This window comes from Cibotium barometz, chromosome 60, assembly GCF_041138505.1.
Source record: "Cibotium barometz isolate CiBa-2024 chromosome 60, ASM4113850v1, whole genome shotgun sequence".
In the NCBI taxonomy this organism is placed as follows: domain Eukaryota; kingdom Viridiplantae; phylum Streptophyta; class Polypodiopsida; order Cyatheales; family Cibotiaceae; genus Cibotium; species Cibotium barometz.
Window position 1 is genome coordinate 28,501,036 of NC_141105.1, and position 21,172 is coordinate 28,522,207.

Consider the following 21,172-nt stretch of genomic DNA (forward strand, 5'->3'; position numbering starts at 1 on the left):
CCATCAAGGCCCTGGTAGGATCATTTCTAGCTTAAGACCATTTGTGAAAGAGCTCCTTTTAGAAGCTTGCAAGCTAGCCACAGATAATGGTAGTAAGATAAGATTAGTCACTTCTAAACTTCTTGGTAAGAAGCTAAGTAAACTGAAGATGTAACCCTTGGGTGCTGTATCTTATTGATACTAATAATACAAAAACTCCTTGCATTAAAAAAAGCTTCTACAGTTTTTGGCTAGTTGTCTCTCTCCTCCACATTCCATAATGGGCTGAATCTCTCAACACCTCTCTTCAATCAAATTTTGAGGCTTAGAACCCAATTGTACTTGAAGACAGTGTGAAAGACCAATTCCTTGTTTACCAAGTGGAAGCCGGGAGGTCTATCCAGAGGGAGCAGCAACAAGAAGCTTTGTGGCTATGGCGGCCTCTTTCTCCTCTGCGACCTTGGCTCTCTCCTCCCTCACCCTCTCCTCAGCTTCCACATCATCTTCTTCGCTGGCGTTGCCGAAGTCCTCTCTATTCGGCGCTCTGCCCAGCCGCTTCTTGGCCTTGCCTGCAAAACCGGCCATCAACAAGCCCTTCCTCTGCACGCCCGTCGCCTCCAGCGCCTTTCTCACAGAAGAAGAAGAGTCCCCCGAGGAGATCAGAAGGGCCTACGAGGCATTCTACGGGCCTGCATTTTCAAAGCTGTCCGGCAAGAAGACGCCCAGCGGGGGCGAGGGTTTTGGCGAGAAGGCCAGAAGGGGGGCCAGAGAGAGGAATGTCAGAGACAACATGGAGGAGAAAGTGGTGCAGATAAGGAGGGTAACGAAGGTCGTAAAGGGGGGCAAGCAGCTGTCCTTCAGAGCTATCGTCGTGGTTGGAGACAGGCAGGGCAAGGTTGGGGTCGGGGTCGGTAAAGCCAAAGAGGTCATCACTGCTGTGCAGAAGTCGGCTGCAGATGCCCGCAGACACCTCGTCTCTGTCCCCATGACTAAGCACAAGACCTTCCCTCACAGGTAGGCATGTCTCCTCCGATATCTTGCATGTGTAACCATGTATCCTCTGCTCTCTTGCATATACCATGGCTGCTCCATACATGATCTACCAATGGCCTCACAATGTGCTTCTTTGATACATGTTTGATGATACAGTATGTGCTTCTTGATACATAATTGATGATGCCCTCACAATTTGCTCCTTAATACATGATCAAAATGTGCTTCTCAATACACGATCAATCATATCCTAACTATGCGCCTTTAGATAGATGATTTATCATGCTCTCACAATGTGTTGTGTTAACTTAATGTGCTTCATTGCGGGATGGGCGCTGCAGGAGGGCTGTGGGAGTGTGCTGGAGTGGGGGAGGGAGGGGGGAGAGCGGGCTCTAAGGAAGAGGGTGGGGCAGGGGGGGCTGCTACGGGAAGAGTTGGAGGCGAGGATGGGGGATGAGGAGGAGGGGGGGGGGCAGGCAGAGAAGAGTGAGATGGGAGTGATCCATTGGAGAGGGAAGGTGAAGGGAGGGGTTCGCCGGGGGTTCAGTGGGGCTAGTTGGCGTCACTAGAAACTGAGAACCGGAGGAGTTGTCTTGGCGAGGTATCGGCGGCCACCAAACCGAGGGAGCCAGAGGAACCCTCGCAGTGAATGGAGGGGGCCCATCGTTGATTGGTGGGTGCTGTGATAAATGCTTGAAACGGCTCTCTGATAAAACCGAATCCTCTTGGACTCTATCAGCCTTGCGAGCAGAGCGGCTGCACTCAGCTCTGGTAGTCGGTTGACGGCCCTTGCGCAGGCCAACGGTGTGCCACACTCCGGCAGTTGAGTCATTCGCGGTCAGGTCCTGGTGCTCGGCGGCCTGAGAGCCTGCCTCTCACTCTACCCCTTGGTGAAGATCTGAACGGGGATCCCACCGGAGGCGGTCTCCTGGATTGGTGTTGAGGGCAAGCTTTGGCGAGGTGACCCATTTGCTTGCAAATGAAACACTAGCCAGGAAGGCCTGAGTACTCCACTCGTTGAATGATGGGGTCTCCCTGAAGGCATGGAATGGATATAACATGAGGCAGTGTCTCTGGCAAGGCAATACAAATGCGAAGGGATGGAATCCCGGCCGCCCGTGCGAGGGACGAAGTGGCAGGGGGGGTTCCATCACTCTCCCAATGGCTCCTGCGATCATCGGGAGAAGAGGAAGGTATTCCTTCTTGAGGCCTGGGAAGTAGACTGTCATTGGAAAGCCGGACACGCCAGCTAGTGGGTTGGATGCAGGGTTGAAGTTGTGCTGCCACTGCACAAAGAAGGCCTTGGCCGTACGCAATGCAACAGGGCTTAGCTGCAGAACTCAACTTGATGCCGTTGGCAAGTCGAACTCTACTTGGTAGTAACCACGCGCCAGAGGATGAATGTCTATGATCTTTGCAGGCCCACCAACGAGGCTAGCTTGCAGAAGATCTCTGAGTTGTCTGCACACTAGGCGGCTACCGAGACAATCTTGCATACCAGTGCGGATGCCTCTAATGATGCCACCGAGAAAGATAAACAAGCAAGGGCGGCCTCGGTTGGGGATGACGGAGCGGCTGCCTTCTTGGAGTCCTCCTGAAGAGTGAAGACCAGAAGGGGCCGAGGCTTTGCCAAAAAAGAAAAACCCGAGAACAAAGAGACTGCCACTGCCACTGCGAGGCGGAACGGGGGGGAAAGGATAAACCCGGAAACCAGAGGGAAACCCTGGGGGGGGGGGTGCGAGAGGTGAAGAGGATAGCGCTGAGGGGAAGGGGGGCTGAGGGGCAGTGGGAGGGGAGAGGGAGTGGCGAAGGCTGAGCGAGGGGGGGGTGAGAGGTGAAGAGGAGAGCGCTGAGGGGAAGGGGGACTGAGGGGCAGCGGGAGGGGAGAGGGAGTGGCGAAGGCTCGCGGGGGGGGGGGGGGGGGGGGGGGGGGGGGGGGGCGCAGAGGACAACAAGGAGGAGAGGGCGGGGTGCTGATAGAAAAACTGGGATTAACCCTTGTGTACAAGTGTTCAGGTAGCTTATTAGGCCAAGAGTTGGGTTCTAGACGTAGGTGTGAACAAGTCTAGGACCCACAGGACGTTTTGCAAGCTGAATGGGCAAGCTCCAGGCTGGTAATGCACATCTAGCATGTTTGGGCAGCTCCCAAGCTTGATGTAACTAGTGGTAGTTGTCATGTCCATCCTATAAATGGAGGCCGTGGACATACTACACCAACTCAACAGGCATTTTGTGAGCCCTTGTCCAGGGAGGGACAAGTCGTGAGTGTACCGTTTCAGAGTCGTGCAGGTCCCGCACATGGTTGTCATACCCATCCTGCACACCATTGTAACCCTCTTGTATGATGTAATGTGTCGTGTCATCCCGGGCACTTATTAGGCCACTGGTCGGGTGGGTCAGGTGCCCGTCATCATGTCAAGAGTCAAGTGTGTCGTCCTTGTGTGTGCAAACCCATGCAAATGGTACTAGCAACACAAACCATTTGGGGTACAGGGATAAATCCATGTTTGGAACCTTAGGCAGGCCATTGACCACATATTTTGGGTGCCCATAGGCAGGGGCCCATGGCCCAAAGGGCCAGGCTCCTATGGGAAAGGGCGAAAAGAAGGGTTTTCATCCACCATGACCAGCCTAGCAGGCAGTCAGACTCTGTATACAGCAGTTGTCCCCCCCCCCCCTCCCCCACCCGTCCCCCCAGGGGGGCCAAAATTTAAGGGTTCTGAGCTCTAGCACAGTGATCTCATAATCTTGCACCCACAGGAGTTGATACCACTGCCCGAGGTAACCCTCAGCCCTAAATGCGAGCCAGAAAGAGGTCAACAACAATCCCAAATCTGCGTAGAAGCAAAAACGCAGGCAAGGCAGCCTTTAGAAGCAAAATGCAGCACATCAGAAGAGGCAACTTCAAGGGCCAGCATTCAGCCCAAGACACCCGCCCTCTGCAAGTCATATGGTCAGTATTTCAGGCCTACAGGTCAGTCCATTTGCTTATACAACAATACAAGCAAATACACCAATGGGTGGGGGCCATTTTGAGGGTTATTGGGACCCAATACTATGTAATTCTCTCTCTCTCTCTCTCTCTCTCTCTCTCTCCCTCCCAGCCCCTACACGGCAGGGAATTACTCTCCAGAGAGCAGAGACACTTAGAGCCCGCAGGAGACAGAGGACACCTGGCTTTCGGACACCACGCCTATACCAGAGAGAGATGACAGAGATCAGAGCTCAGTTTCACAGAGAGGGTGCGGAGCGACTGGCTCGCTTCAGAGCACACCCAGGCATGTTCTTCAGGGAGCTGTGGACACCCCCTTCACTGATGTATACCATTTTATACCCCCAGTATGGTACAGGATGGAGCTAGCTAGGTTGCATATCATGATTGTATACTCCATGCATATAGCTTTGCATTCTCCTAGTAATAGAGCTCCATCCCCTGCACACCCAGATTCAGCTTTTTTATTCAGTACTTTTTCATTTTGTTGGGATGACAGAATATACCCCATACATGTACTCCGATTTGTCTCATAGGCCGAGTTCGGTCTTTTGGAAGACGTTAATCAAATCTTTCTTTCTTTCTTTCTTTCTCTCTCGCATATAGTCTTTTGAGGGCTCTTTTGTGTCTGTTTACCAGTTTGGTTTTTGGGCTCTTTTTTGTCTGTTTACCAGTTTTTGTAACACAATCTTTGTAATTCCTTATGTCTTATAGACCTTATGGTCTTTGGAAGACATTTAATATAACTTTCTTTCTTTCTTTCTCTCTCACATTGTACCATTGTAGCATTGTACCCGTGGCACTTACGTGGCTGTTTTTTCTTCCAGCTCTAGTTTTATTTTTTTCATGTTTTTTCCATGATTCAGTCTTGTTGTGGACACATTGTGACACCTTTTGTCACATAAACTCTTTGGTCTTTTGTAGACGTTAATAGAACTTTCTTTCTTTCTCTCTCTCTTGCATAATTTCATTTTTGAAGTTCTCCACATACCAAATAGGGCTCCATAAGTGGTTGCATGTAACAGTACAGACCATGAGGGTAGCACACTGATTATTCTCCATTTTTTGACTATTTTACCCCAATTTTCCTTAGTTGTGGAGTGTAAGGCTGGTTGACTTGCACATGGGAGCTCCCAAAATCCATAGGATCAGTGGGTCTCCAACAGTCCTCATCTCTCAAATTTGCAAAACTCAAGCATCTCAAGCAGCAAACAGCAGCCAGCCGGTGTCCAGAATTCACGCCTGCCAAGGCAACCCACCCAAGTGCCACCACAGTCGGGGTGAGCATAGACTATGTTGTCATCTAGCTTGGAACTCAGCCAATGCTCAGTCTACATAGGTTTGTCACACAGTTTTCCATCATGCACTTAATCTCATAATACAAGAAAATGTGCTGCCTGTGGTTGGGGCCCTTAAATGGGTGTAGTTGGGACCATAGTCACATGAAACGGGAAGAATGACCATTCCTTGGAACATAGAATGGCTGAAAACTGGAATGGGTAGGAAACGACAAATCGAACGCCATGTTATAATATCATTTAGAAATAGCAAAAATGTGAAAAGACCAACATTACAGGTACAAGAATAGACAACGTATGAATTCTTAATTGCGTTTCTAAAATACCTCCAAGTTGCATTACTAGAATGAAATAAAAATTACCTATCCTCGGCATAGCGTTAATTTTAGTGGCATCACAGCAGATGCAACTGGTTCTTGATCGGTACAGCTTCAATAGGCCTGGTCTACTGATAGCATCAAATAACAAAGACTCAAGACTAAAGAGGGGGGGTCCAAATGGCTAAAGCACACACTTGCATAGTTGCAGCATGGCAAGAGTAGTAGCTACATTTTTCATGAGGAGAAGCATGTGCTGAATAATACAACATGCATGAGAGAGTGTAATATCAACATGTGGGCTCGAGCTCTCATCTACTGTTCTTGAGGTAGATGGCTGGCCATGACCAAATGGGCTACACAATTACTCAAGTGGAGTGGAAGAAGATCTGTCACGTGCACACCCAGTTGGTGTACAGGTGACATGGCATTCTAGGCACTCATAATTATTAAGCAAAGCATTCTCAGCATGTAGAGCATACTACATAGCATCAGTAGTATCACATAAGCATAAGGAACATCATCATCTTTAGCACCAGCCGACAGCATTTCAGAACCAGCCAACAGCATTTAAAGAGGCCTTTTTGAAGACTTAACAGGGTTAGGGTTAGGGTTTACAGAAAGAAAACAGGCGTGGAAACCAAGGTGAAGGAGTGAACACGACTGCAGTACACTTCAATAATAAAATAGTGAAGTACAAGCCACATGATAGTGACCCCTAAAGGATAAGTGTTCACATGACCGGCCATAAATGTGCTGGGTGGACCAAAACACTTATAAACTGCATATAAGTGAAAATGAACTAAACTGGGGGAAAAAACCTCCACTAACTGAAGTAAAAAGTGCCCCAGTAACCTACTGATGATCACTAGCACTCCTCTGGGTGCATACACAGCATAAAACCCAACAAACCCCCCTGGAGTGATATGTGATCACTGTACATCATCCACCAAAAGGAAACAAATTCAAAGCATTGCGGAATGCTTCAAATTTCGGACGTGGTAATGCCTTGGTGAAGATGTCTGCCACATTCTGATCTGTAGGACAGTAGATCAGACTGATATCTCCTGCCTGGAGTCTCTCCCGAACAAAATGATAGTGAATCTCAATGTGTTTCGTGCGAGCATGAAACACAGGATTCTTGGCCACAGCAATGGCACTCTGACTATCAGTATAGATAGGTGTAGGCTCCTCCACTGAAATATCCATATCAGTCATAAGACGACGCAGCCAAACACACTCAACAGTAGTAGTGTAGGCTGCTCTGTACTCTGCCTCACAAGATGAAGTGGCCACTGTGGTCTGTTTCTTGCTTAGCCAAGAAATGCATGAAGCGCCAAGGAAGAAACAATTCCCACTAGTGGAATGTCTGGTATCAAAATCACCAGCCCAATCTGAATCACTGTAAGCATGTAACTGCATGTCACCCCCCTCAGGATAAAGCAAACCAAGAGACGAGGTACCCTGCAAATAACGGAATACACGCTTCACAGCTTGCCAATGTGACAACCGTGGGCTGTGCATGAATCTGCTCAACTGAGAGACTGCATACTGAATATCTGGCCTTGTATTACACAAGTATATGAGGCACCCAACAGCCTGAGCATATGTAGTGGCATCAAAGGAAACACTGTCATCTTGTAGTGACAGTTTCATCCCAGGCTCCATAGGAGTACTAATAGGCTTGCAATCCTGAAATTTAAACTTCTCCAGAAGTTTAGTAACATAACGTGATTGCAACAACCCAATGCCTTTGTTATCCTGCACAAACTGTATGCCCAAATAGTAATGTACAAGGCCCAAGTCAGACATGTCAAATGTCTGTTGCAGTATCTCTTTAAATGCTGCAATTTTGTCATCATTTGATCCCATGAGCAAGAGATCATCCACATAAAGACTGATGACCAGCAGATCTGTCTCTTCTTTCTTCACATACAAAGTGGTCTCTGATGGACTGTTCACAAATCCCTGAGTGAGTAGAAAAGCATCTATTTTTGCATACCAAGCTCGTGGAGCTTGTTTCAAACCATACAAGGCCTTTTTCAGCCTGCATACTTTCCCCTCATGACCATGTTCTGCAAATCCCATGGGCTGAAATACATAAACTTCCTCCTCGAGGTCCCCATGTAGGAATGCAGTCTTTATGTCCAACTGGTGAACAACCCAACCACGATGTGCAGCCAATGCAATGACACACCTAAGTGTCGACATACGGGATGTAGGAGCAAATGTCTCCTCATAATCAATGCCCTTTTTCTGTGCATAGCCCTTTGCAACTAGACGGGCTTTGTACCTGTCAATGGATCCATCTGCATGTCTTTTCAACTTATAGACCCATTTAGTACCAATGGCTTTCTTGCCTTTGGGCAGATCAACCAAATCCCATGTTTGATTCTTTTTAATAGAATCAATCTCATCCTGCATGGCTTTGTTCCAATGCACATTATCTCGTGCATCCACAAATGAATCAGGCTCATCATCATCCTGTAAACTGGCTGCCATAACCAGATTCAAATCCATGATGTGTGCATGCTCATTGGTCCTTGTCTCCCTACGAGTACGACCAGCAAGAGGACCTTCTAAATGGCTGTCCTGTAATGTCCTCAAATACCATCTAGGTATATGTCTGACCTGTGGTGCCTGCTGTCCCATATTTGGTTAAGCTTCTGGCTCATTTGGCTGCTGAATTTCTGCACCACCTACATCATTTGCTGGCTGTCCAGTACCCTCATGAGTTGGATCACCAACTGTGGAATGAAACTCCATGGGTAGTAGACCTTCAAACACATCATTTTCAGCCTGATTTGCCTCATAACCAGCCATGGATAATTCTGATTTTTCATCAAAAATCACATCCCGACTGATAAATATCTTCCTGGATAGTGGGTCATATAACCTGTAGCCCTTGCTCTCACGGCTATACCCAACAAAAATGCATTTTGTGGCTTTATCATCAAGCTTCCTCCTCAACTCTTTGGGTATGTGTGCATATGCGAGACACCCAAAGATACGAAAATGTGATACAGAAGGCTTGCGGCCATGCCAAGCCTCAAAAGGAGTAATAGAAACCAATGCCTTTGTGGGACATCGATTCAAAATATGACAAGCACACATTACTGCTTCCACCCAAAAGATATGTGGTAGTCTTTTTGCCTTTAGCATACATCTGGCCATCTCCATGAGTGACCGATTTTTCCTTTCTGCAACCCCATTCTGCTGTGGAGTGTAAGGAGTAGTATACTGATGTTTTATACCTCTACTCCCAAGAAAGGAATTCAGCACATGTGACATATATTCCCCCCCTCGGTCAGAACGGAGAGTCTTCACCTTGCATCCTCACTCTGTCTCAGCAAGTGCTACAAAGGCCAAAAATGCATCATATACCTGTGATTTCTGTGTCAAAGGATAGACCCAGCATATACGAGAGAAGTCATCAATAAATGTTGCAAAATAAAAGCAACCACCTAATGACTTCGTCTGCATGGGACCACATAGATCACTGTGTATAAGTTGCAACTTTGCAGTTGCTCTTAGAGCCTGATCACGTGGGAAGGAAAACCTGTGCATTTTTCCCAAAATACATCCTTCACAAATGTGATCTGGAGGCTTCTCCATAAGAGGTAGATCTGTAAACATATTATGTCGCTGCATAAGCATAAGACTGCCAAAATTTACATGCCCCATGCGAGCATGCCATAACTCCGCATCAACCATAGCTGGAGTAAGAGTGAATGCATGATAAGCAGACTGATCCACTGGCTGAAATGCATCCAACTCATAAAGTCCATGACATAATGTACCAGTAAGCATCAAGGTCAAGGCATTTGCTTTGTCTCTGACCATGCATTTATCATCATCAAAGTGGACTTGCATTCCACAATGTGCTAAAGAAGAAATGGACAACAAATTCTTCTTTATCCCTGGTACATATAAGGCATCTGTAAGGCGGAGAATGGAGCCATCAATGGCTGTAAGCTGAATCTCCCCAATGCCACACACTGGATATGAAGCATTGTTGGCACACTGAACAGTTTTGCCAACAGGGGCAGGGCCAACATGACTAAACAAATCCCTGCGAGATGTGATATGCTTTGAGGCACCACTATCAAAATACCAAGTACATGCATGCTCTGTCAAACTGAGTGCCTGTGAAGACCAAGAGGCATCATAGCTGCATGTAAAAAAACAGTAATCCCTGTCCTCAACAAAAGAAGCAGTCTCTGGAGGAGCTTTAGGAGCATCATTAACAGACATCCCAGCTTCCTTTGCCTTCTCTTTGGCAATCCTCTTCCTACATTCCGTGATGTAGTGACCTGGCTTCTTACAGTAATGACATTTGCCCTTCTTCTTGGGCTGTCCATCACTTTTCTTGGTATCCTGTGAAGAACCACCATCACCTGAATTTTGATTTGCACTCTTTGGCTGAGATTTTCCTTTCCCCTTTTGACCTGTAGTAAATGCTTGTTCAGCATTTGTGTTCATATTCATATTCTTCCTCATTTGCTCCTCTTGTAGTAAGAGAGCAACAAGTTCCTGATACTTGAGGGGTTCAACAGCATTCCTCATGCTGAGGTTCAAAGAGGTATGGAAAGCCAAGTAAGATCTTGGCAAAGAGTGCAAGATGGTGGACACAAGCTGTGTCTCAGGAATAATCTCATCCACATTGATGAGTTGCTCTCTCAAATCCTGCAGCTTGTTCAAGTGGCTAGACATATCATCTCCTTCATTCATTTTCTGATTTTCCAGCTCTCTTTTCAAAAATGAGATCCTAGCCTCATTACGAGCAGCATACATTTGCTCCAAAGTCACCCATGCATTCTGTGAAGAGCCAGCTGAACGAATATGAGGTATAATGGACCTCTGAACTGACAATGCAATGAGTGACAATGCTTGTGCATCCCTGGCATCCCATGTCTTTTGAGCATTTGTTCTCTGAACAGGCAATGGCTGTCCTGGAGCCTGTACCTGTTGTCCTCGTCCACGAGCACCCCCTTGGGGAGGAGTCTCTGGAGCCAATGGACCTGGACGTGGTTCATCACCACTAACAAAATCCCACAGACCTTTTGCCACAAGCACATTTTTCAGCATAAAACTCCACAAGGAGTAGTTCGTGCCATCCAATTTGTCTTCCTTAGACAAATATGTGAATACATCACTTTGCTGTTGATTTGCCATTATGCTTTACGCACAATGTTGTACCTGTTTACCAAAAAACCCAATAGCAAAAACCCTGATAACAACTGTACTCCACTGAATACAGTTCACCCAAATCTGCCTGCACTCTCAATCCTCTGAATGTGCAGCTTAATGCACCAATGACTGAGTAGAGCAGCAAATGACGTACACAATGCCAAAATGCCCCAAAAATGCCCAAATTTGCTGCACCCAAACTTCGCAAAAATCTGTGTATTTTCTTGCTAGAAAATCTGCCTGTTGTGCCTGTATATTTTTCACAAAGAAAAATAAGAATGCCCAAAACTCAAAACCTGTAATGCTTACCAGCTGAGATATGAGTTGATTGTTGTACTCTGCAGGTACTTTACGAAACCAGTCCTCTGTAAGCAAGCAGGTACAGTCCTCAAATACACAGCAGTGAATGCTGCACTGAAAGTACACAGTGCACGTTTCTCTGTGCAGGTGACAAAAAAACGCTGACTGTACAGAAGCTAGTCGAAGGCGGCGCTGTACTCAGCTGGTATATACGGGCAGGTACAGTATTGTGTTGGGCGAGCAGGTTCACTGAAGACACGTCAGGTACAGTCGGGCGAGCAGGTTCACTGAAGACACGTCAGGTACAGTCGCCAGGTGCAGTCGCCAGGTGTGTATAGTCGCCAGGTACAGTCGCCTGGTACGGATGCAAGTGTACGGGCGGCAGGTGATGGTGGCTGCGCTTGACTGTACAGTCTGAAGGCGGCGCAGTACTGTAGTTGTAGGCAACGTGCAGTCTGGATGTACGGGCAGTAGGCGCACAGCTGAAGCTGAAGGCGGCGCACTATGGGTGTATGGGCAGCAGGCGCACAGCTGTACGACGCTCAGAAGTACGGGCAGAAGGTACTGAAGCTGCTGTACGGCGCACAGATGTACGGGCAGCAACAGTACTTGTACGGCGCAGTGTACGGGCAGTGCTAAGCAGAGCTTCAACAGCTCTGATACCAATTGAAGACTTAACAGGGTTAGGGTTAGGGTTTACAGAAAGAAAACAGGCGTGGAAACCAAGGTGAAGGAGTGAACACGACTGCAGTACACTTCAATAATAAAATAGTGAAGTACAAGCCACATGATAGTGACCCCTAAAGGATAAGTGTTCACATGACCGGCCATAAATGTGCCGGGTGGACCAAAACACTTATAAACTGCATATAATTGAAAATGAACTAAACTGGGGGAAAAAACCTCCACTAACTGAAGTAAAAAGTGCCCCAGTAACCTACTGATGATCACTAGCACTCCTCTGGGTGCATACACAGCATAAAACCCAACACTTTTGGCGCTTATGAGTCATGGAGGATCAGGCCGACAGCAGTATTCTGCCCGACCAGCAGCAGCATTTCATATATAAAGCATAAGCGCACCATCCATTCATTCATCTTCTTCTTCTCAGCGTTTCTGGCTTGAGGAGCAAGGGCATCGTTGGCAGCATTCAGTCATAGACAGTAGTCAGCATTCGGCCAGCCTCCTGCCTCCTACATAGAGGAAAGCCAGCATCTCAAGGGTGGACCTCAGCATTGGAGAAAGGAACATTGAGTTGTCATCTTCATTCAGCATCTCTCTCTCTTCGCGAGAAGGATATTCATTTAGGACAAGGATAGATCTATTCATAGATCTTAGTTGTAACCATTGCATATAATATAGTTGCATTGCATTTGCATCAAAACCGTTTTTTTCTCTTAAGTGTTTCTAAGTGAAGTTTAGTTTAAGCCTAAGGTTGTTTTACTACGATCAATCCCTTGCATGTCACATTGGTATCAGAGGGTTACAGGGTAACCAGCCTTAGTTCATGGTCATTCCATAAGTCATTCAGTAAGTCAACATGTTAGTCGCTTCCGCTCAGTTAAATCCAGTCCTCAAGATCTTGCAGGCCATCCTTAGGGTTTTCCCCCTAGTCACAAGGGATGGGGGACGGCCATAAGTAGGGAACGGGGACGGGGGAGGGAACGACACTCAAAAAAAAAACTTTTTTTAAAAAGTTTTTCTACTCTACACTTATTCTACTTTGGAAGTACATCAAAATGAGCACAAATTTACACTAAAATGGTAAGCTTTTGAGTCATATTAACAAAATACGCCAATCAAAGAGGGAAGGCTTCGACGGTTGATTGTATTAATAATTAAGTAGATACAAAATGCGTCATGACTCAAGAGTCAGGACTAAGCCTTAAGGAGGCACAATAACAATACATGGAAGGACTCAAATAAGTCAATGACAAAAAGTGCTAAAGCCTAGAGGCTAGAGCTAAGTAGTAAGGCCCATGAATCATGATCCATGAATGATCATCCACGTGAAGTGCTCGCCTCATAGTCATGGGTAGCTTGTGCCCAAGGAGCATCAAGCTCATCCTCACTCTCATCCTCACTGGCATGTTGCTGGTGCACCTCATCCTCTTGTTGCTTTTCTTGTTGACTCATCTCCCATTCGGTGAAGGGATCTGTCTTCTTGGTCACGCTCTTGCAAAGCATTCGCAAGTTCGCGCTGACGAAGACAAGGTCATTGGCACGCTCTACCTCGAGTCGGTTCCTCTTCCTAGAGGCAATGTGGTTGTACAATGTAGGTGCTCCAAAGTTGCTCCAAGCAAAAGGAGTTGACGGCCTAGCTAAGTATATGGATGGCTAGCTACTGTAGCTCTGGTCCATCTGAACTGAAGTCCTCCCACCATAGAGCAGCACCAACTTTGGAGCAGTCAATCTGTGCATCATGACAGCCATAGGAGCCATGAAATGACCTGTACATGGAAAGCTGGTCCCTAATCTTGCGCCTAACTGATGCATCATGCACAAGACGGTCCAAGATGATCCTCCATCCAACGCTCACCTCCCGGTCGCTCTCTTGCTTGTTGCATTGGAATTCTGGGTTGTCCATATAAGCTACTGCAATGGAGAGTAGTAGGAATTCTGGGTTGTCCATATAAGCTGCTGCATGCAATGGAGAGTAGTAGGAATTCCACCTTCCTAGACACAAGGTATGGATCTTCTCGTATTTGTCTTCGTTGTGCACGAAGTCTTTCAACTTCTCTATCATGCGATCCATGGCCTCGTAGACCTTGCCTATGCATGGTTGCATAGTGTCTACAATCCTCAATAGGTGGACTATGGGCCTCACCATAGCATCCTTGGTCTTCACACACTCCCACCAAGAGGCGCCATCCGCCCGTAACCTACACTCTTGGCCAATGTTTGTATGAGACTCTTGCATGTCGACAAACTCGTCGCTAAGGAAAAGCCCCCTCAAAGCACTGTTAGAAGTCATCTCCTGTCCAGTTTTATACACCAGGGCCTTTGTTGTGGGTGTGCCCGCCCTTATGAGGTGTTTTCCCATTTTTCCCCACTCTCCGTATTTTCCCCCTATTTTTTCCCATTTTTCTGAGGCTTGGGAGGGCTGCCAGGTGATGCCAGGAGCACCCTATTGCTGGCCGACTGGATCTACATCAGTCGTGGGCTTCAGGGTTGCTAGCCGACTGGATTTGATCAGTCGTGGGCACTTGTTTTGCTGGCCGACTGCATTTATGCAGTCGTGGGTCTTTTCATCAGTCGTGGGCATTCCTGATGCTGGCCGACTGCCCTCTAGGGGGGTATATATAGGACCTCAGCCCCCATGCCTTATTCTGTATCATATCTCGGGATCTTCTTGTGTATATAGAGCAGAGTTACACGCCTACATCTGTCTCTCTCTTGTGCTGTTTTTCTGCCTGCGTTTTTGCTTTTGCTCTTGTGTTCCCAGACTTGGTCATCATCTCTGCTGCATATTCTGACAAGCACCGCTACAATCCTTCAACCGGCCCAACATGAGGAAGTTGTAGGCAAACCGGGTGTCGGAATATTTGAGGAGAGAGAGAGAGAGGACCTCTTGTTGAACTCATGCTGAAGTCTTTGGTGGTTGAGGACAAATGAGACCATGGTGTTGGCCTCCTCAATGAGCGGGTTGATCCATGGCAATGCCCCTATGTCTTTGAGGAGGTTGTTTAGGCAATGAGCCATACAAAAGGACACCGTGACATGTCCATACAACATACCTGAGGATAGCTCCCGCCACTCTAGCAATTCAAATGCTATGCTGTTATATGCAGATGTGGAGGGTGCTCTCCTTCAAGAGGAGATGAACAGGAAGAACAACTCTGTTGGAAAGTCCAATGCAATGAATGCACGTGGGAGATCCCAGCAAAGGGGTAAAAGCCAAGAACGGGAAAGGAGCAAGTCCCGCTCCAAAAAGGACTTGGAATGCCATTATTGTGGCAAGAAAGGACATTTCAAAAAGCAATGCTACAAATGGAAGAATGATCAAAAGGAAAAGGGCAAAGGAAAAGACAAAAACAAAGATGCAAAGCCAAAGGGCAAAAGTGGAGTCAAGATTGAAGAAGTAAATGTGTCACATGCAGCTGACAGTGAGGATGAAGTCCTATTCACGTCTTCACTTGATGCCCATTCACTCCTTGCAGGAGATGGTCATGGTATGCACTCGTGGATCATTGATTTAGGTGCCTCCTTTCATGTCACAGGTTGCAGAGACTTGTTTGTCAGGTATACTGCTGGCAATGAAGGAGTAGTTTATTTGGGTGACAACCATGCATGCCAGATTCTTGGCAGAGGTGATGTGAGGCTTGTGTTTTCAGATGGCTCACAGCTTATGCTCCACGATGTCAGGCATGTGCCTGAGATCAAGAAGAACCTGCTTTCTACTGGACAGCTTGATGATGCTGATTATGTTACCACATTTGGTCGTGCAAAGTGGAAGATTAGTAAGGGCTCACTGGTTGTTGCCAGAGGCTCTAAGGTGGACACTCTTTACTTCATGCATGCTGGTGTTTGTCACCATGTTAATGTAAATGCAACCGAGCTGCCGGAAATCTCTATGTGGCATAGCCGGTTGGGACACATGAGTGTCAAAGGAATGGAGCAATTGTCTCATTTTGGTTACTTGCCTTCTCTAAAGTTCTCAAGTTTTCAGTTTTGTGAGCATTGTATATATGGCACGCAACTCCAGTGCCCCCACAAGAAAGCTCTTGGACAGAAAGATGCTCAGTTAGAGCTTGTGCATACAGATGTATGTGAGATGCCTCAGCTTTCTTTGGGAGGGGCAAAATATTTTGTGTCTTTTATTGATGATTCCACACGCAAGGTGTGGGTTTATCCTCTTCGTTTGAAGAGTGATACATTCTTAGTGTTTGAGAAGTTTGTTGCTCATGTTGAGAATCAAATTGGCAAAACACTGAAGGCTTTGCGTTCCGACAATGGTGGAGAGTATATGTCCAAACAGTTTCAGGACTTTTGTGATGCTAAAGGCATCAAGAGGGAGCTCTCTACTCCTTATGATCCTCCACAAAACGGGACAGCAGAGAGGATGAACAGGACCATTCAGGAGAAGGTCCGTTCTATGTTGTCACATGCTGCGTTACCTCATGGTTTTTGGGCTGAAGCTGTTATGACAGCCGTTCATCTTATAAACAGGTCACCTAACACGAGGCTTGGTGGGAAAGTGCCAGAGGAAGTATGGACAGGGAAGCCTCCGTCATACAAGCACTCGAGAGTGTTTGGTTGCGTTGCGTACGTGCACATACGCAGGGAAATACGCACCAAACTTGATCCTAAGTCTCACAAATGCATATTCCTAGGATATGGTGACAGAGGTGAAATGGGGTATAGACTTTGGGATCCAATGAATAGAAAGATTATACGCAGCAATGATGTCATTTTTGATGAAACATGCATGTATAAGGAGCCTGCAAGGCAACAGGAGCCTGGCAGAGTCATCTTTGATGATGATGGACATCATGGACAACAACCAAGGGCTGTAAATCAGCCATTACAGCAACAAAACCAGCCCTTAAATGGTGCTGAAAATGGTCCAAATGGACAGCCACAGATGGCAGAAGATATCCCTATGGATATCCCACAGTTAGAGGAGATACCGGGCATGATCTTTCAACCTTATGGCATGGAACAGGAGCCACCAATAGGTGATATGCAGGCTGGACAGCAACCTGCAAATGATGGTCATTGGGTACGGAGGTCCACAAGACACTCCAAACCCCCTGACAGGTTTGTTCCAGGGGTTGACTACTTGATGCTCACTGAATGTGGGGAGCCCTCTTGTTATAAGGAGGCTTTACAGAGGGCAGACAAGGCTCTTTGGGAGCGTGCTATGAAGTCAGAGATGGATTCTCTGCACAAAAATGGAACATGGAAGTTGGTGCATTTGCCTACAGGCAAGAAGGTTTTGCCATGCAAGTGGGTTTACAGGCTCAAAGTTGCACCTGATGCAAAGCCAAGATACAAAGCCAGGTTAGTGGCTAAGGGCTTCAAGCAAGAATATGGTGTGGACTTTGATGAGATCTTCTCTCCAGTGGTCAAAATGACCACACTTAGAGTTGTATTAGCTTTGGTTGCTCATGATGATCTGGATTTGATTTAGATGGATGCGAAGACTGCTTTTCTTCACGGTGATCTCCATGAGGAGATATATATGCAACAGCCAGGGGGTTATGCAGTGAATGGAAAGGAGAAGCTTGTATGCAAGCTGAAAAAGAGTCTTTATGGGCTCAAACAGGCACCAAGGGAATGGTATCATAAATTTGATACATTCATGAAATCCCAAGATTTCAGGAGGAGTGACATAGATCACTGCTTATACACCAAGAAAGCTTTGGATGGCAGTCTATTGATCCTCATCTTGTATGTTGATGATATGTTGATTGCCGGGAAATCTCGTAAAGAGATGGATGCCTTGAAGAAGAGGCTGCATCAGACCTTTGATATGAAGGATTTGGGTGATGCAAATCACATTTTGGGTATGCGGATACTTCGGGACAGAAATCAGCATGTGTTGTATTTGTCTCAGAAGGAATACATTGGCAAAGTTTTGCAGAGGTTCAATATGGAAGGGGGGAAGAAGACTAGTACTCCTTTGCCTCCATATGTGAAACTGAGTGCTATGGACAGTCCACAGTCGGATAGTGACAGGGCTGATATGGCCAAGATTTCGTATGCTTCAGCTTGTGGCAGTCTCATGTATGCCATGTTTGCTACCAGGCCGGACATTGCATTTGCAGTGGGAGTGGTTACTAGATACATGGCCAAACCTGGCAAGAAGCATTGGGAAGCAGTGAAAGGTGTCATGAGATACCTGAAGGGCACACAGGATATGTGCATCTGCTTTGGCAAACAGGATGCATTAGTGCATGGTTACACGGATTCGGATTATGCCGGTCATCCAGATAACCGGAAGTCTACTACCGGTTATGTGTTTACATTCACAGGAGGTGCTGTCATGGATATCCAGGATGCAGAAGTGCACTGCCTTATCTACTACAGAGGCCGAGTATATTGCAGCCACAGAGGCTCGCAAGGAGGCATTATGGCTATCTCGGTTAGTGGTTGATTTGGGTTATACAGGGGATATTCCATTGTTGCATTGTGACAGTCAGAGTGCCATCCAGTTGGCAAAGAACCCTGTCTTTCATGCAAAGACGAAGCATGTGGATGTGAAGTATCACTTCATCAGAGAGGTGATAGAGAACAAGCAGATTCAGCTTGTCAAGATTCATACGGATGACAACCCGGCTGATCTGTTGACAAAGAGTTTGCCTCCAGAGCGGTTTGCTCATTGCAGACACTTGATGGGCATTGGATGAGGCCAGTTTCAGCCTTGATATGGCCTTGTATATTATCATGTACATGCTGATTTTTTCTTTTCCTTCATTTAAGGGCACTTTGCCTTTAAGTGGGAGGTTGTTGGGGTAAAGGCATTATGCCCACCCTTATAGTGTGTACTAGTCCATAAGTTTTATAGTACATAGTACACTTAGTACTTTTAATGTACTAAGTGCACTATGTGTACTAGAGCAAATATACATGTGTGATAGGGGAGTCACACACTCATACTTTGTGAGTTGACTTATCCCCACATATGTCTCTCTCTCTCTCTCCCTTCTTCTCTGTGTATGTCTCCCACATGAAACCCTAACACTCTCCCTTCAGCTGACAGCATTTAAAGAGGCCTTTTGGCATTTATGAGTCGTGGAGGATCAGGCCGGTAGCAGTATTCTGCCTGACCAGCAGCAGCATCTCATCTATAAAGCATAAGTGCATCATCCATCCATTCATCTTCTTCTTGTCAGCGTTTCTGCCTGAGTAGCAAGGGCATCGTAGTAGGCAACATTCAGTCATAGACAACAGTCAGCATTCAGCCAGCCTCCTGCCTCCTACATAGAGCAAAGCCAGCATCTCAAGGGTGGACCTCAGCATTGGAGAAAGGAACATTCAGTTGTCATCTTCATTCAGCATCTCTCTCTCTCTTCCTGAGAAGGATATTCATTTAGGACAAGCATAGATCTATTCATAGATCTCAATTGTAACCATTGCATATAATATAGCTGCATTGCATTTGCATTGAAATCATTCTCTTTCTCTTAAGTGTTTCTAAGTGAAGTTTAGTTTAAGCCTAAGGTTTTTTACTACGATCAATCCCTCGCATGTCACAAGATCCTTGGCTAAGAATACGTATTGCTAGTTGTTGCAGCTCAAGAGTACTTGCACCATTATCCTCCTGCCAAATAGCTCAACCAATTTGAAGCCTACCATTTTGTGCATCTGTGGAGCCAAATCTGCCTTGTCTTCCCCTTTAAAAGGAAAGCTGCTTTCTTGCCATCCTCCTGTGAGATGCATTTGGCACCAGGTTTTCCAAAACCTTGTCCCATCCAGCACATACTTCTTGGGTCTGACTCCTCTGTCCACATCCTTGAAACTCCGGATGTAGCATGTATAAAGGGGAATGATAGCTCTCTCATCTTTCTTGACAAAGCCTTCTCAAGCATTAAAAACTCTGTGCAACCTTCTCCACTTTCTCAATGTGCTCAACCATCTTGTCTAGCATGGACCTTCGCCTTGGCTGCAAGTTCTTTCCATTGTTACTTGTAACCACATAACAATAGCTAATCTCATGCCGTGGCAAGTGAAGAGAGTGTGTGCACACACGCTTACCCCTCCTGTCCTTACAACCCTAATCCTTGGTTAGCACACGTCTGTAGCCCCAGGTTAACCTAACTCTAGACCTGTCAGGACGTAACACTGTGGTTTCTGAACCTGCATTTACTCTGCAGAATCGGACAGCAGGGCCTCTTGGTTAACCTTGGCTTGCAGCATCTAGAATGTCCCATGCTTGTTGCTGAATTCCTGTGATGTTGGTCTTCCATTGGGTCACAATCTTGAATAGCTTCAGGTCTTTGAAGCTCTCTTTGCATTCCAGCTGGTTTTCCCAACACTTCCAAAAAGTGCCATCCCACTTTGAAGCATTGCTTTTTAGATTCCTGCATCCAAGAGTGATGAATCATGGTTGTTTGCGTCCAACTCTCTACGGTTTCCTAGTAAAAATCTTGAGATTTTGTGCCATGTCTGCCATGAAAAACAGTGATTTTGCTGCCTACTAGCTAGACTTAGACTGACTTACTCTCCCTAGCATATATGGCAGAGAACCTAAGGTACATGCGTGATGCCTAAGCTTGGAACTTTCCCCTTGCACATTGCTCCTGAGAGATGCCACTGTTCTCCACTGTACCTTGTGGATGTGTTGGGCCTCCGCCGCCTACAAGAGAGTATGCCAGATTATGTCCACATGCTTTTACAAATGTAGCCAACCAAGGGAAAGAAGACCAGTTTTGAGGTGAAGCAGAACTAGCCCAAAGGAGCACGCGATTGACCACAAAGAGGAGCAACTAATGCAGATCAGTTCAGGGCTTGCTAATAGTAGCCTCCAGAGTTTGATGAAGAAAAACACATACTATTCTCAAAACAGCAATATGCATAGAAAAAGCAGCAAGCTTTTCTAACACATACCTTTCTTCGACCTCATCTTCTCTACCTACTGACTTGCTCGTTCACGAGGCATGCTCTGATACCACTGTCAAAACCCCACGGATCTCCTCGTGATCGTTCTTGGTACGAGACTCGAATCCTGCAAACAAACAAACAAACAAACAAGTAAGGGGGTGCATGCCTGGCTCACCTCCCAACCATGACAGCCGTGGGCAAGCCCACAGTCTTGGCTGTCCCCACCAAGCCACGAGCTGAGCTAACTAGGACGACGTACCGACCAATCTCCTCCTCGCGACGTCCCATACCGCCACGAAGCTACCCTCGCGGGCCTCGAGATTGCTGCTTGCCTCGACTGCACAAAGCAGGTGCACGTCTGCACTAGATCGAGGCTCCAAGACCATAGAGCTCTCACAAACTCGCGAGACTCTCTATATCCCAATAACTAACCTTGGCCACCCTTTTATAGGCTCTTGGCCGGTCATCGGGCGTCCACGGTTGATGGGGATGGTAGATGGTAGGGTCGTTTGCTTTGCAAAGAAGAGGAGAGATTTGTTTGTGCAGTCGCATGAACG

The 21,172-nt window shown here is 46.7% G+C and overlaps 1 protein-coding gene across 1 annotated transcript in view; it reads left to right on the forward strand.

Moving 5' to 3' along the window:
- The first annotated feature begins 306 nt into the window (after window positions 1-306).
- EMB3113 (Ribosomal protein S5 family protein) overlaps window positions 307-21,172 on the forward strand; it is a 40,393-nt gene continuing 19,527 nt past the window's right edge. Inside the window, exon 1 of the mRNA XM_086793848.1 lies at window positions 307-993. Within this exon, the coding sequence (XP_086649974.1) occupies window positions 413-993 (581 nt within the window). The 5' untranslated portion in view covers window positions 307-412. The remainder of the gene's footprint in view (window positions 994-21,172) is intronic.